Source organism: Neovison vison, chromosome X (genome assembly GCF_020171115.1).
Source record: "Neovison vison isolate M4711 chromosome X, ASM_NN_V1, whole genome shotgun sequence".
In the NCBI taxonomy this organism is placed as follows: Eukaryota; Metazoa; Chordata; class Mammalia; order Carnivora; family Mustelidae; genus Neogale; species Neogale vison.
The window spans coordinates 65,697,356-65,713,097 of NC_058105.1; the positions used below are offsets into that span (position 1 = coordinate 65,697,356).

Genomic DNA, 15,742 nt, shown 5'->3' on the forward strand with positions numbered 1-15,742 from the left:
GGAATGATCCCAATCTTTTGATACTGGTTGAGACCTGATTTAGGACCCAGGATGTGATCTATTCCATTTTTTATTGCACCTCATTACTAGCTTTTTTGATTTCAGCTTTGTCAGAGTTCAGTTCTTTTATTTCTCCAGAAAGGGCTTTTATATCTCCCGAGAGGTTTTCTCTATTATCTTTCATGCCTTTTTCAAGCCCAGCTAGAACCTTGAGAATCGTCATTCTGAACTCTAGATCTGACATATTACCAATACCTGTATTGATTAGGTCCCTAGCCTTCGGTACTGGGTACTGCCTCTTGTTATTGTTCTTTTTTTTTTTTTTTTTGGTGGTGAATTTTTCAGCCTTGTCATTTTGTCCAGATAAGAGTATTTGAAGGAGCAAGTAAAATACTAAAAGGGTGGCAATGATGCCAGGAAAATACACTTTAATCAAATCAGAAGAGATCCCAAATCATGGGGGGGAGAAAGGGGATAAAAAGAGGTTCAGGAAAAAAAAAAGAAACAATTAAGAAAACGAATAAAGAAAAAAATATAAAAAAGGATAATATATATATGTGTATATATATATATATATATATATATTAGATAAACTAGTTAAAACATGTTAAAAAAGAAAAGGGTAAAGTTAAAAATTTAGCAGAAGAAGAAAACAAAAATTGAAAAAAAAATTAATTTAACTGCAAGACTAAAGAATCATGGGGAGAAAGGCATGAGTTCCGTGCTTTGCTTTCTCCTCCTCTGGAATTCCGCTGCTCTCCTTAGTATTGAATCTGCACTCCTTGGTAGGTGAACTTGGTCCTGGCTGGATTTCTTGTTGATCTTCTGAGGGAGGGGCCTGTTGTAGTGATTCTCAAGTGTCTTTGCCCCAGGCGGAATTGCACAGCCCTTACCAGAGGCCGGGTTGAGTAATCAGCTCAGGTTCGCTTTTGGGAGCTTTTGTTCCCGGAATGCCTTCTGTAGTGTTTTGGAGGATGGGAATGAAAATGGCAGCCTCCCAGTCTCCCGCCTAGAGGAGCCGAGAGCTCCGGGCCCCACTCCTCAATGAGCCCTCAGAGAATAGCACCCAATTACTCCCATCTCCCTGGCCTCCAGCCGCGCTCCGAGCTCACCGAGCCTGCGACTGGTTCAAGGTAACCCTGAGCTGAGAGCTCACTCCTCAGCTCTGTCTCTGTAGCCGGCTTCCCTGTTCTAATACCTGCAAGCTCTTCGACACTCAGACACCCTCGATCCTTCTGTGACCCTGCGGGACCTGAGGCCACACTGACCCCGCGTGGGCTGCACCCCGGTTTAGCCTCTGGAGCGATGTCCCTCAGGGAACAGACTTTTAAAAGTCCTGATTTAGTGCTCTGTTGCTCTGCCGCTTGCCGGGAGCAGGCCCCTCCCACCACGGTCTTTGGCTTTGGATTCACTTCTCCTCCAGTCCTACCTTTCAGAAAGTGGTTGATTTTCTGTTTCTAGAGGTGCTGTTCTTCTCTTTGATTTCCCATTGGATTTGTAAGTGTTTGCAATCTTTAGATAATCTATCTAGCTGATTTCCTGCTACCTGATGTAGTCTCTGCCTGCTACTTCTCCGCCATCTTGACTGCCCTTTATTGTACTATTTATTCTCTCTAATATATATTCAATTTTAGTTACTGAGTTCTTCATCTATTATTGGTTTTGTTTTCTACCTCTTTGTTTTTTTCTACTTCTTTGTTGAGTATCTCAGTGAGGTTCTCCACTCTTTTCTCAATTCTGGTGAGTATCTTTATGACCATTAATTTAAATTCTCCTTTAGGCGTATTACTTATCTCTGTTTTGTTTAGCTCTCTTGCTGTGGTTTTGTCATGTTCTTTCAGTTGGGACATATTCCTTCTTCTCATATTGTCCAGTTCTCTGTGTCTTTTTCTACATGTTAGCCACATGCTCTTGTAAATAGTGGTCTTATGAAGAGCAGGTTCTGTAGTGCTCTACAGTGTGGTGTCCTTGACATGTGACACTTCTGGATTGTCTCCTTTGGGTGTTGTTGTACCCTAATTTTATGGCTGAGCCTATTTTGCCTTCATTCTATTCATCTGCAATGGCTCCGTTTGCTTCTTGTGGGCAGGGTTTGGTCCCTGTGTTGTTATGGGCCAGTCTGATGTTTGCCTTGGGCTTGAGTTGAGTCACACCAGCCATTTATCAGAAATGTGGTAGCTCAGAACTACAGGGTGTTCTCCCCACATTGTCTCCTGAGAAGTTTTTTTTTTTTTAAAAGATTTTATTTATTTATTTGACAGAGATCACAAGTAGGCAGAGAGGCAGGCAGAGAGAGAGGGGGAAGCAAGCTCCCCGCTGAGCAGAGAGTCCGACGCGGGACTCGATCCCAGAACCCTGAGATCATGACCCGAGCCGAAGGCAGCGGCTTAACCCACTGAGCCACCCAGGTGCCCCTTCTGAGAAGTTTTGTTTTGTTTTGTTTTTAAAGATTTTATTTATTTATTTGACAGAGATCACAAGTAGGCATCGAAACAGGCAGAGAGAGAGGAAGGAAGCAGGCTCCCGGCTGAGCAGAGAGCTCAGCCTCCCGGGTGCCCCTTCTGAGAAGTTTTTGTTGGTAGCCTGAGCCTGCCATCAGTCTAGATGTCTGCCCTCACCCTCACCCTGCTGCTGGGGCACAGTTTTGACTCATGTTTGTGCTTATTCTTCCCTCTGCTCCTGGGCAGTAGTCATTTTGAAGTGATGCTGGCCACTCTTGGGGCTGTAAGCACACTGCCTAGTTTGTGTCACTTCTTCGGATGGTCTTCTGCCAAGGGTATGTTGGTGGGGGCTGTCTGTAAAAGAACATGGGGGCAGGTTTTGTGTGGTGCCAGGAACGTCGATGCCACTCCCATGTGGAAGATGTCTTGCAGGCACCTGATTAAACTGTCCAGAGTGCAGACTGGTGTGGAGGGGATAAGTCTACAGAAGACATAGTGGGGTGGGTCATGTTTTCAGCAAGGTATGTCTAGAAAGTTAGTGGTATGCTGGTTCCTGTAGGAGTGGTGAGGGAAATGACACCTTCCAGCTTTTTGGTCTTGCAGAACTCTCCCAGTGATCCCTGCCCTTGCAGTACATGCTCTGAAGTTAGTAAATAAACCACCTTCTCATATACCCCAGGCCCTTCTCAAACTGCTGTTTCTATGCTGTATCTCGTGGGGTTGGTTTGTTGTACTGTCTCTTAAGGATGGGGACTCAATTTCCTACTGCTCCCTGGTTCTTCCAAAGTGGAGCCTGCTGATTTTTAATATTTAATGTGTGAAGTCCCACCCATTGTAAGTTCTTGGAAAGTTAGGTCCCTCTGGTTTTGAAAGCCAAATGTCATTGAGATTTGCCTCCCAGTGTGTGGGTCTTCCATGCCTGGGGTACATAGCATGGGGTCTGCTCTTCTTCTCTGTATGTGTCCATGGCATCCTTCCTTTCCTCTGACAGATCCACAGGTCACTTTGTCTTCCACTCCATCTTCATCCTTTCTACCCTCTTTATGGTGGCCTTGTCTGTACGTTTAGCTGTGGAGAGTCTGTCAGTCTTCAGATCATGTTCTTTTTTATTTGCATTGATGTGGCTGTTATGTAGATGTAACCACAGAATAAGGTTAACCTGGGACCCCTCTGCTCCACCATCTTCACAGAAATCCACCTGAACTTTATTTTTAAAAATTTATAAAGGAGATTTTAGATATAAATGTGTTCCTAGCAGGGCCAGAATGTTTAAATTTTCCCTTTATCCCAGTTGGGCTTTGTGCATTTAATTTGAATATTGCTTTTTAAAATTTTTATTTATTTTTATTTTTATTTCTTTAAAAGATTTTATTAGAGAGAGAGAGGAGAGAGAATCAGTGGTGGGTGGGTGGAGCAGAGGGAGAAGGAGAAGCAGACTTCCTGCTAAGCTAGAAGCCTGACACAGGGCTCCATCCCAGCATCCTGGGCTGAAGGCAGACACTTAACCAGCTGAGTCACCCAGACATCCCTGAATGTTGCTTTTAAATAAAACTTTACATTCCTTATATGGAATGTTTATCTGATGAGTTGTTTTGAAAAGCAGGCATGATTTTCATGGCATATTGTGTTTAATGCATTGCTGTATCAGATGCCTATATGGATTTTTGCCTGTATGGCTTTTAACTACTGTCCCCAAAATTGTCAGCTCCAGTGTGTTTCAGAATTTTCAAGTTTTAGAAAGATAGTATCAATTAGTTAGCATATATTATGTAATAGTCCCAGTTGCTTATGAGGCAACACTCCCATAATTAAACAAATTAGTATTTTTGCAGCAAAACATGTGAACATTCATACTTAAAGGAATAAACAGTTTAGATCAGGTTTTGTTGCCAAATGAACTTTGGCAACAATTTGTAAACTTAGTTCTGAGAGCCTTGATTTAAGAATTTTGGTTGACCCTTGAAGAATGCAGAGGTTAGGGATGCTCATCCTCTGTTCAGTCAAAAACTGATGTTTAGCCTTTCACTTTTCAAATACTTAACTCTTAATAGCCTGGTGTTGACTGGAAGCCTTACCAATGACCTAAATAGTTGATTAATATGTATTTTGTATATTTTATATACTATTTTATTTCATTAAAGTAAGCTAGAGAAAAGGAAATAACAAGAAAATCATAAGGAAGAGAATATAGTTACATTGGTGTACTGCAGAAAAGAAATCCATGTATAAATGGACTTGTGCAATTCAAAGCCATGTTCAAGGCTCAGCTATATGGTAGTATAAGAGATTGTATTTATTTATTTATTTATTTTTAAAAAAGATTTTATTTATTTATTTGACAGAGAGAAATCACAAGTAGGCAGAGAGGCAGGCAGAGAGAGAGAGAGAGAGGGAAGCAGGCTCCCTGCTGAGCAGAGAGGCCGATACAGGACTCGATCCCAGGACTCTGAGATCACGACCTGAGCGGAAGGCAGCGGCCTAACCCACTGAGCCACCCAGGCGCCCCAAGAGATTGTATTTAAAGTACAATCTAATACTTACTTTGATATCATATCAATGTTTTGTTATCAGGTTTGTTGGGAAAGCTCTTATTAAGGATTAGAGTATAAGAATAATAAATTGTGAGTTATGGAGTATTCTCATTGGCAAATTGTAGGCTGTTGATTTATCTTAACCTTTGGAAAACTGATTTCCATGATTAAACAGCTTCCCTAGTGAAATCAGCATGTTTGGTTTCAATTGCTAATTTTCATTTCCCCAAAACACATATGAGAGGATTCCACAATATACCTCTCCTGTTTGGAACTATTAATACATAGTGTAATAAGTAGTATGTGTTCATTGGATCTTAAGAAGAGATGGCAGTGTATGGCAAATACCTGTAGAGTGCATTTCTCAATAATTCCTTACCTGAGCGCTGGTGTGGATCACTGTGTTGCATTTTGATCATTGTGTTCCATGTAACTTTGTTCTGAAGGATCATCATGCTGTTTAGGAGGTGATCCTTTTTTCATGCATGTATATCCACAGAAGCCTTGAGAATTGAGCTCTTCTGCAGATGCCAGTCTCTCAACTGTTTGGTGGAATAAGCCCAGCCTTGTTGTTTGGATTGGATTTTCTTTACCCTGGATATTTCTTGGAACTGATTACTTTAGATGATAAAAAGAAGATAATTTTGCTCGGGAATTAACACGTCTAAAAATGGGCCTTTGTAAAAATGTTTAAGCAGAAAAGATTATGAAGTGTTCAAAATAAGCACTATAAAAAGTACTGTGTTTTTTTAAAAGATTTTATCTATTTATTTGACAGACAAGATCACAAGTAGGCAGAGAGGCAGGTGGAGGGAGGGGAAGCAGGCTCCCTGCTGAGCAGAGAGCCTGATGCCAGGCTCAGTCCCAGGATCCTGAGATCATGACTTGAGCCATAGCAGAGGCTTAACCCTCTAAGCCACCCAGGTACCCCAAAAATACTGTTTCAAGAAAAGTTTGGGTGTGAGTCGAAAGATAAGTGGCATTCCTTTTACTTTATTTTTTTAAAAGATTTTATTTATTTATTTGTCAGAGAGAGAGTGCACAAGCTCTTGGGAATGCACAAGGTTGTTGGCAGGTAGAAGGAGAAACAGGCTCCCCATTGAGCAAGAAGCTCTATGCATAAGTGGCATTCCTTAATAATTTGTTTATATGCATATATAAACATAGTATATTTTCCCAATGTGTCGAGCTTAATTAAGGGAACAATGTTTTTGAACTTTTAAAAGGGTTCCCCTGCTCCCATATGTTTAGGTGATTCCAGTTTATTCAGCCATAGTTGGGTATCCTATTATGAGGTATAATGGTTTACTAGAAAAATTGGGACTTGAGAATGGCATGAGCAATCAGAGTGAAGAACATGGTCCTAGAATATTGCAGTCCAGTGAACAAGATAGATATAGATAAGTCATTATTTTAAAAAACACCAGAAGAAACATACAAAACTAAAATGGGGCTATGTAATAAACAGCAAGTGGGCCATTTAATCTAAATATTAGAGGAAGACTTAGAGGAACAGGTGACATTTGAACTCAACTTTGAAGGGTGTCTCAGATTTTGAAAAGTGCAATAGGGGAATGACAGTAATATTACTAGTAATATTTCATTTGAAGACTGGTCTGCTTGAGGTATTTATTGTGAGTTTGGTAGGATATTCTAAGATTTATTTTTGCCTTTCTGTATTTAGCATATTTCTGTCCTGAACCTATAGCTTTCTGTGTTCTTTATGGATCTTTTTCCTCCCAACATGTTCTCTGTATATTTTATTATAAAGCAGTTTTATTTTTTTGAGGTTCATTTATTTATTTTAGAGAACGAGAGAGAGCTTGAGCTGGGGGAGGGAGAGGGAGAGAGAATCTCAAGGAGGTTCCATGCTTAGCACAGAGCCTGATGTGGGGCTCAGTCTCATGACCCTGAGATCATGACCTGAGCTGAAATCAAGAGTCAGACACAACTGACTGAGCTACCCTGGTGCCCTCAAAGCAGTGAATATACAGAAAAGTTTGTCATTAACATTGTAGTGTGTTTGCTTTATTGCGTATCTGTTTATATATCCTTCTGTTTATCCATCAGTGTACCTAATTTTTTTTGCCTTTTAACTGTTCATTTTGAATTAATTATAAATTCACCGGACATTGCAAAAAAAATATATATATATATGGGGCGGTCTGGAACAATATCCTTCATTGAGTGTCCCCCAGTGGTGACATCTTGTATAACTGTAATACTGTATCAAATCCAGGAAGCTGAAGTTTCACCAGTTTTTCCATTCACTGATTTGTTTCTGTGTGTATGTATATGTAAGTATAGTTCTGTGCAGTTACCACATGTGTAGCTTTTTATAACCAGTACTACAGCCAAGATACTCAACTTAATTCCATTACCACAAGGTTCCCTTGTACTTCCCTTATACACATCCCCATGCTTATCCCCATTCTTAACCCCTGACAAGTGTTAATTTCATTTTTATCTCTAATTTTGTTACTTTGGGGTGGAATCATGAAGTGTGTAACCTTTAGAGATTGGCTTTTTTCACTCAATGTAATGCCCTTGAAATCCTTGATGCATTTCAAAATAAATGGTAAATAAACATCAGCATACTGTTCCCTAATTATTTCAGCCTAATTATTTCAGCCTACATAGTATTAATTAGAGGTCAGTATGTAAGTTTGTTTTTCAGGTAAAATTTATATACAGTAAAGAGCACCAATCTTAATCTCTTTAGATTTTTAATCAAAGGATAGTAGTGTAGCTTTTTAGAAGGAAATCTGTACTTTTACTATACTTGAATATATTTCTGGATAATTCTGATCATGACTATGATACAGATTTAAGTATATTTTACTTCCTACTACCAAAATATTAATAGCAATTTTATTATTCTTCAGTTTTAACAGGTTAAGACATCTGTTAACTTCAAACATAAAATGGATCACTACAAAGCTAATTTCAGCAAGAAAGTTATGGTACTGTGTTGCTAGATTGATGAAGACTTGTTACTGGGAAGGATTAGCTTTAAAACTGTTGTATTCTGGGAAGGAACTTTGCAATATATAAAATCCAACTATTGTTTTACTGCTGGTACTTCATAAATTCCGCATTGTGCTTTCCCTGTACATTTTTTACTCATGTTTTGGAACCAGAGTACAGTTTAGAATCTACTAGTTGTTCTGACGTTTTTGGCTTTCAGTTTTATTTTACATGATTTTACTTACATAGATAATTTAAAGCTAATTTTAAGTGCACTTTTTTCCCCTCAAGGAGATGAAGCCTTATCTAAATCAGTGCCTGTCACAGTGGATGATGATGATGACGACAATGATCCTGAGAATAGGTATGATTCCATCTGTAAGGACTTTAAAAAGATTATAACACACCCTAGGCGTGGGCACAAACTGCAGCAACGGAACCACAAACCGGTTGTAAAAACCAGGAGTGCCTGCCTTAGAAAGACTCGCTCACAGTCTTCCTGCAAGTTTGAAAGAAAGGCCAGAAAATGGGCTAAAACTCAGAAACCTTAAGAGAAAGTAAATATAAATATTAACACACCTAGCATAGGGTGTGTTATAAATGCAGCACTGTCAATTTTACGTTCCCATGTAAACTGTGATAATTTTTTGAGAATATTTTAATTTTGGCAGATTATTTTATTGATGAAAATAAATCATTTCAATAAATGGTGACAACAGACATCTCTCTCCTCAATATCTGATTATTGTTTTTAATTGCCATCTAATACGGTGGTCCTGTTTATTAAGACCCATTCAAAGTGATGAAAAGGAGATTGCTCTGATATGTAAGATTAAGAAATTCTTTTCAAAATAAGTATCAATTCATAAAGGGTCCAGACCGATTTGGATTTTAACCATTTCTCAAATAAAATAGTATGATAGTATTAATTTTAATAAGACACAGTAGATTAGAAGTAAACCTTTAGATTAGAAGTAGCCTTTACAGATTCACTTAACCTGAGGGATGGCTGGGAGAAGAAAAAAATACAAAGACACATCCATATCCTAACAATGAAGAATAATAGAAATGTATTAAAGAATATAATCCTAATTTTTCTACCTATCTCTTAAACCCTTCCTGAAATACAGTATATCCCACACTCATAATCTTCAACAAGATCGTGTGGTATAGTAGGTGGAATTTTAGAATAATGGGGATAAGAATATCTGATTTCTAGTTCTAACTTCTTTTGTCTGTGTGATTGTATGCAAGTGACTCTACCAAAAGTTTCTGATTTTTAAAATGAAAGGTTGGATGAAATATTCCCTGATTAATTCTAGCACCTATTATCAATGATAGACTCAATGGTTTTACTAAAGAACATTCTATTAACCATCCACTTATTCCTAATAGTAAGTTATAATATTAAGAAAACATGAAAATATGCATGCAATTTTTGTCATAATTTTGTAGGAAATTAACTTTGAGTTAGTAAATGCTGTGAGCCAGCTGTTATTGTAGCTCTGTTTTCTATATCTTGTTGATGCTGATAGAGTTTTTTGTTTTTAAGATCAGCATTTTTCTAATTGGAGAATGTTTTTATTAAGGTAAATGAACAATTTTATTTTGTACTTGTAAATAGAGATCAGTCATGGGCACAGTGATTGAGATGCTGCTTACCTACTAATTTTTTTAAATAAAAAATACATATATCCACTTATTTTATGAGATGAGGTGGGGTCCAGAATGGATTGGTAAAGACATATATTTTATTCATCAGCAATTTTTATAGTACATGATAGCAAGATTATGAAAGCATTTAAAAAATCTCTTTTAAAATGCTTTAATTCCTCTTTATTTATTTAGACTACTATTTTGTTTTCCTGTAAACCATGAGGACTCAAATGTTATTAAAAGGCTAATAATGTTTAAAGCATGCTATATTCTATTTTAACTACATACATGATGAACCTTAATCTCATATTTAGCCACCAAATGAGTGTCATTGAGGTATGATAATTTTATATTTAAGTTAGAACTTGTCAAAATATGAATATCATTTTCATCTTTTAAGTTGCTTGATTATATCTCTCTGTAACTGGCAGATATTTTATTGAAAGGTATATTTAATTCCATCTTGTATTTTTGATTAAAAAATACAACACTGTTCAGTACTTTTGAGAAAAATGAATTTTATCTTGAACATGTTTTTCATTATACTTATTTCAGTGTGCCATTATAAAATATATCATTAGTAACTTGTTTCATTTTCAGCATACCAAAGAGGTATCTAATACCCACGGTGGGCATACAAATACCCACTGGAACAGTTTTTGCATAGATGATGTATTTGAGCATATTTGAATATGCACTTTTAAAAATTTATTTGCAGATCATGATTAAGACTTGGAATTATAGTTACCATTTTCACATTTTTGAGTAGGATGTATTTTAGTATACAGCATATTGTGATTGTGTGTAAATTTGTACACAATTGTGTAATTGTGTATAAATTGTGTATACATTTCATATGCTTTGAGTTTTTAGCAATGTTAATACATTTTCAGTTTTGACATTTATGGAGAGGTAAATAGTGTATTAATGCCAATGCTTAAGTATTTGGATGCAATAAATTTCTATAAAACTTTTTTCTTGTTCAAGCATTTAATTTTAATTATAATGCATCTTTTCATGAAAGTTGAAAGAATTTGTTAAAATCAAGATTTGGAGGTTAGTTTTTAGCCAAAGAAGTTTTGATATTTCTGATATTGAGGAAGTAAATATTTTATAATTCCCTAAACATATATACTTATATATGAAATATATACTTACATATAAATTTATGGGAGAGTTTTACAGTGGTTGCACTACTGTTTCTGTCTTTTCTATTTTTAAAGCTATGATAGTTTTTGGAGTCATTTATAAAACTTAGTCATGTCCTGAATATTTTAGTGGGTGTGAATATATAAATTTGTTGTTTTAGCATACTGTTATGTAGCATCATTCATATTTGAAAGTAAATGTATGCTGTTGTGAGATAGAGTGGTCTAAATTGTAAAGTAATTTCTGTTAAATTGCATTTATATAATAAACAATGAAAAAATATTATATATTGACAGTTTAACTTTTTTTTGGTTGAACTTTTTAGAAAAAAATATAAATAGTAGACTAACTTTATAGTTTGAATTTTGTATAATTGGGAATTTACTTAGAATTTTATAGTTTAGACTTTATGTACTTTTTGAAAGGGAGAATAATATGAAACGGTTTGTAAAGTTATTTAAATTGCACGTCCGTTATTTTACAAAGTCCGTTATTTTAATTTGCTGTTATATTAAGTAGCCTTTCAAATACCTATTGCATTTTAAATTGGTTCTTTCATTGAAAAAACACTTACTTATTTAATTTTAAAATTATGGTTACATTTCTATAGTTAGCTGGCATCGAAGATACATTATGATTCTGTAAAAAAGGGGTATTTTGACCAGACATTTTCTAATGTCCTATATCTGAATACCTATACTGTGAATTAGCCTCAGTGATAAGATGTTAGTTTGTTCAAGTTTAACAGTGTTAGTGTTGAGGATCATTAAACCAGGCTTGTCTTTAGAAGTTGCATACTAAATCAGTGAGGAGTCTGAAAAAGAATTATTTTCAGTATGTTCTTTATTTATAGATTTTTTTCTAAGCATTCTTTTTTTAATTCAAATTTGACTAAAAGCTGAGATTTTTATATGGATACCCTCCCCTGGCACACACAAAAAACATTTACCTTCTATTTGAAGAATGCTTAATTGGGTCTAATAATACTCCATAGTTTTCTCATAGTTTCTTTCTCAGTGGGGCTAAATACTTACATAAAAGCAAAATTTGATGTGGAGATTGCTTAAAGATTGTCTGTTGTTAATAGAAGTTCTATACTTAATTATAGTGGGACTACACCGTACCCTTAAAGATTTCCAATTATTTTGTTATTTGGTGATACTTTACTTTTCAACTGGAAAATACATAAATGATTGTTTTTTCCCTACTGATCTGGTGGAGGTATTCTGTTGATAAATGTTCTGTACTATTAATTCAGCATATTTTCAAAAGTAATTAATTTTTCCTGGATGTTCATGTTAATGAAGATATTTAATGATTGCTTACCTGATCTCAGCAATGTTTAATGGGTTGGGTATATGTCAGGTCCCTTCAACAAAAGACTTTTCATTTGGTTTCCATTTTAAGCACTTTTTAGAATGTTTATTTTCTACATATGTTTTTATTTTTTATATGAATTCGCTAAATCTGGAATAATTTTTTCTCTGTGAAATATTTTTTTTTCATGGTGGTCCTGTTTGGCTACCAAAATTGCTTTGGTTCTTTTTTATTGTTTTGAAAAACAAAGCTAGCATTTTAAATGAAGCATTTTACTTGTTTTTATGTTTGAGTAAGGGTTTTAAATGCCTGGCAATTTTAAGGTAACTCCATTTCAGTTTACTCTGTTTTTTTGTAGTGCAGGTAAGTATTGTAAGTCATTTAAGTACATATAGATGTCTAGCCTTGTATATAGGATCCATTTGTAGATAACTAAACTGGTTGCAGTTGTCATGAGATCTCTTTCTCGTGCTAGGATTTTCAGCAAGGAAATAAACATGGTCAGTAGTGGTGATCTCTCTGCTTAAGATTTAAACATTATGTCTCGCCTTCTTTCCTGTTCTCTGTTCTTTGGTGATATTGGGACTTTTAGAGAATGGAAAATAGCCCCACCCTCACCCCTCACCCCCACAAAGGGAGTTTGCATTTTCTAGTGATAGCAAAAATGATTCATTTTTCTGACTTAATATATGTCTCCTTTGTCTTTAGCTTTGAAGTTTATAAATAAAAATGAGAGGAGTCAATCTTGTTTTTACCTTTCAAGTATAAGAAAATATTAAACTATCTCTTTAATATCAAATTTTCTAAATTTATATCAGTGTTAATAAGGTTTTTTCCTGTTTAAATTTCCTCTAAAACTGCTTTAGATTTTACGTAAAATCAGGGAATGCACATTTTGTTATTTGAATTTAGTCAAACATTATAGCCTGTGTATAAATTGCTAATAAACTGTGGGTTCTTAATTTCATACAGCTTTTATATTTCTACTAAGTTTTTAAAAAAAGTTATTTGATACTAATGTTCCTGGTACCCTCACTAAAAAGGGAAACAGTGCTGCTTTTCAGTAACTGCAAACATTGTAGGATGTATGACTAACAAATGTTTGAAACTACTGTTTAGCTTTTTGATTCTTTAGTTACATCATTATTATCTCATAAACTCCACCATTTTTGGGTACAGATCATATGCCTTAGTCATTTTTTATAGAAGGGTTCATATCAAGAATACTAATTTTGAACTAAGTAGTTAAAAAATGGTAATATAGATTTTGAAGATGAGGAATTCCATAGCAATTCTATGAAATACTTTAGTTTTTTTTTAAAACATTTTTTTAATTTAAATTCAGTTAGTCAACATATAATGTATTATTGATTTCAGAGGTACAGGCCTAGGATTCTTCAGTCTTGTAAAATACCCAGTGCTCATTACATTACATGCCTCCTTAATGTCCATCACCCAATTTGAAATACTTGTTTTTATTAACCCTGAAGTATATATAACATTTGTTAATGCCTCACACTTTACTGGAAGAATATGGGTTCAACCTTGTTTTCACAAAAAGTTTTTAACATTCTTTGGCTGTAGTCATTTGAATTGTTTTACATCTCAACATTTTGAATATGGTATTGTATTTGAGCATGGCATATACTTGGATACTTATTTTGTATCTCTAAAGGGTATGCATTTAAACCTATAATCTTATTCAGAATTCTCTGTTTAGAAAAAACAATTCTCTGTTTAAACTAATTCTGTTGTATTGTACACAAAATGTAAACACTTTTTAAAAAAATTTGTCATCTTTGTGTATGGGTGCACCATATTTTGGTATTTTTTACTTAGCAATTTTCTTTAAATCTGTTTTCAGAACCTCTTAAAAGATAAAATAGTAGATTATAGGGCTGTATCTGAGATGGCCTGTCAAGAGCACTTTAGAGATAGCGCATACTGGACTAAAGATGTTTAGAACTTTTTTAAAAATTTTTAAAAATTGAAGCTCCAATACTTTCATTTCTAAATACATATTTGGAAATCAATAAAATACAATTATCTTTAAGAATGTGACTGTTGTAGATTCACCAGGTACTCATAAGCATGGTAGTAGTGAATGAGCAGAAACTGTAACACTAGCGTAGTAAGGTTAGAGAATCTTAGGATTCAGGATTCATCTTAGGTGCTACTTCTTGCTTTGCCACTAACTAGCTTTGTTTCTTTGGCCACATCGTTTTCCCTTTCTGCACCTGTTTTCTCATCTGTCAAATGGCAGAATTAGGGCTCTAAAATTTTGTGTTGCTTTTGTAATGGCTGTTTCTCTACAACCTCCATGGTGCACCAGATCCCTCTATTGATTGCTCCTATTTTAGAAATTAAATGTTTTGAATTATTGATTTATGTACCAGCAAGAGGTAGTTTACTTTCTTTCTCTGTTTGATTACACAAGGAACATTTACGCATTTCCTTTCTAGGTAGGATCAGAATAACTAAAGGCTTTCTTGGCTTTCTCTCTCTCTTTCTCTCTTTTTCCTGCTTGGGTGTTTGTCTTTGCATTTTCGGGGTGATTCCTTATTTTATTTTTGCTTCCTTACAGTAGTTGAAGGTGTAAAGGGTCATAAGACATTATTTTGGTATTATGTGATTTAGAAGCCTTAGCTTGTTTGGGTTTTGGGGTTCTATTATTCTCTTGTGCATCAGTTCCAATCATTGTTTTTTTTTTTTGTGGGTTTTTACCCTTCCTCCCATATTGTTTTGCTTTCTCCCCTTCTCCCTTCCCTCCCTTTCAGGAAAATGGAGGAGTGGCTCCATTACTTCCAGCTCTGCCCAGGTTTTCTGCCACAGAGTGGCACAGCCTGTGCCTCTAATACTTCTGATAGAGTCGTGACTGCTTTGGATGCTACACCTGTCCCAAGATGTAATATTGAGCATTGAGATTCCAGGGGGGCAGTACCTTGTTGCCTGGATGATTTTCTCAGAAACGTCCTGGAAAGCCTCAAGAAAGGAAACTTCAGAGCAAACAAATCAACTAGGGATCATGACTATACATCCAACACATGCATACCAGCACGGGTCCGGCCGAGGCCTCCAAAATGATGCTTTGCCAGCCTCAGCTGGTTCTCGAGTGATGATGTCCTTGAAGTCTCTGTGGCCCGTGACTCAAGAGTTAAGGTAGTGGAGTTTCCCTTAAAGCATCTCAACAGCAGGCTTTGTAGATGGGACACATCTCACCTCAGCATGTTTGCTGACTACTCAGGTTGAAGGTCAGCCTCAGCCCTTAGGTCCTTCAAGCTAAGTTCTAACTGAGGTGTAGGTTATGTGATAGGCTAGGTTTATGATACAGTGTGTCTTTGATAGAGTGGGCCTGAGCCATCAGTCATGAAAAATGATTTAACTTTTTATTCTTTTTAGGGCTTAATATACAGGACTATACATTAGGTTTTCCATTGGTCAAAAGGTATTAGAGGGTAAATCTAAACCATCTTAGGGAGGTAAAGCTAAGGGAATCTCCATCACTCTGTATGTAAGTTCAGTTTGGAGAAAAATGACCATTCTCTGAATTCTGTAATTTTTTCCTGTTTCTGAAGCGATTGTGATTGTTCTATATATTATGTTCTTAATGAAGGTTGTTGATTGATAAATCATGTAATTTTTCAGTGTATGGCTCTCATTTAATTTTCCATAATTTATTAT

General features: G+C 35.7%; 1 protein-coding gene across 6 annotated transcripts in view; it reads left to right on the forward strand.

The window, feature by feature from the left end:
• Positions 1-15,742, forward strand: part of ATRX (ATRX chromatin remodeler) — a 300,930-nt gene that overhangs the window by 107,001 nt on the left and 178,187 nt on the right. For all 6 annotated transcript variants that reach the window (XM_044234659.1, XM_044234661.1, XM_044234660.1 and 3 more), the window contains one exon: positions 8,231-8,303. In XM_044234659.1, the coding sequence (XP_044090594.1) occupies positions 8,231-8,303 (73 nt within the window). The remainder of the gene's footprint in view (positions 1-8,230; positions 8,304-15,742) is intronic.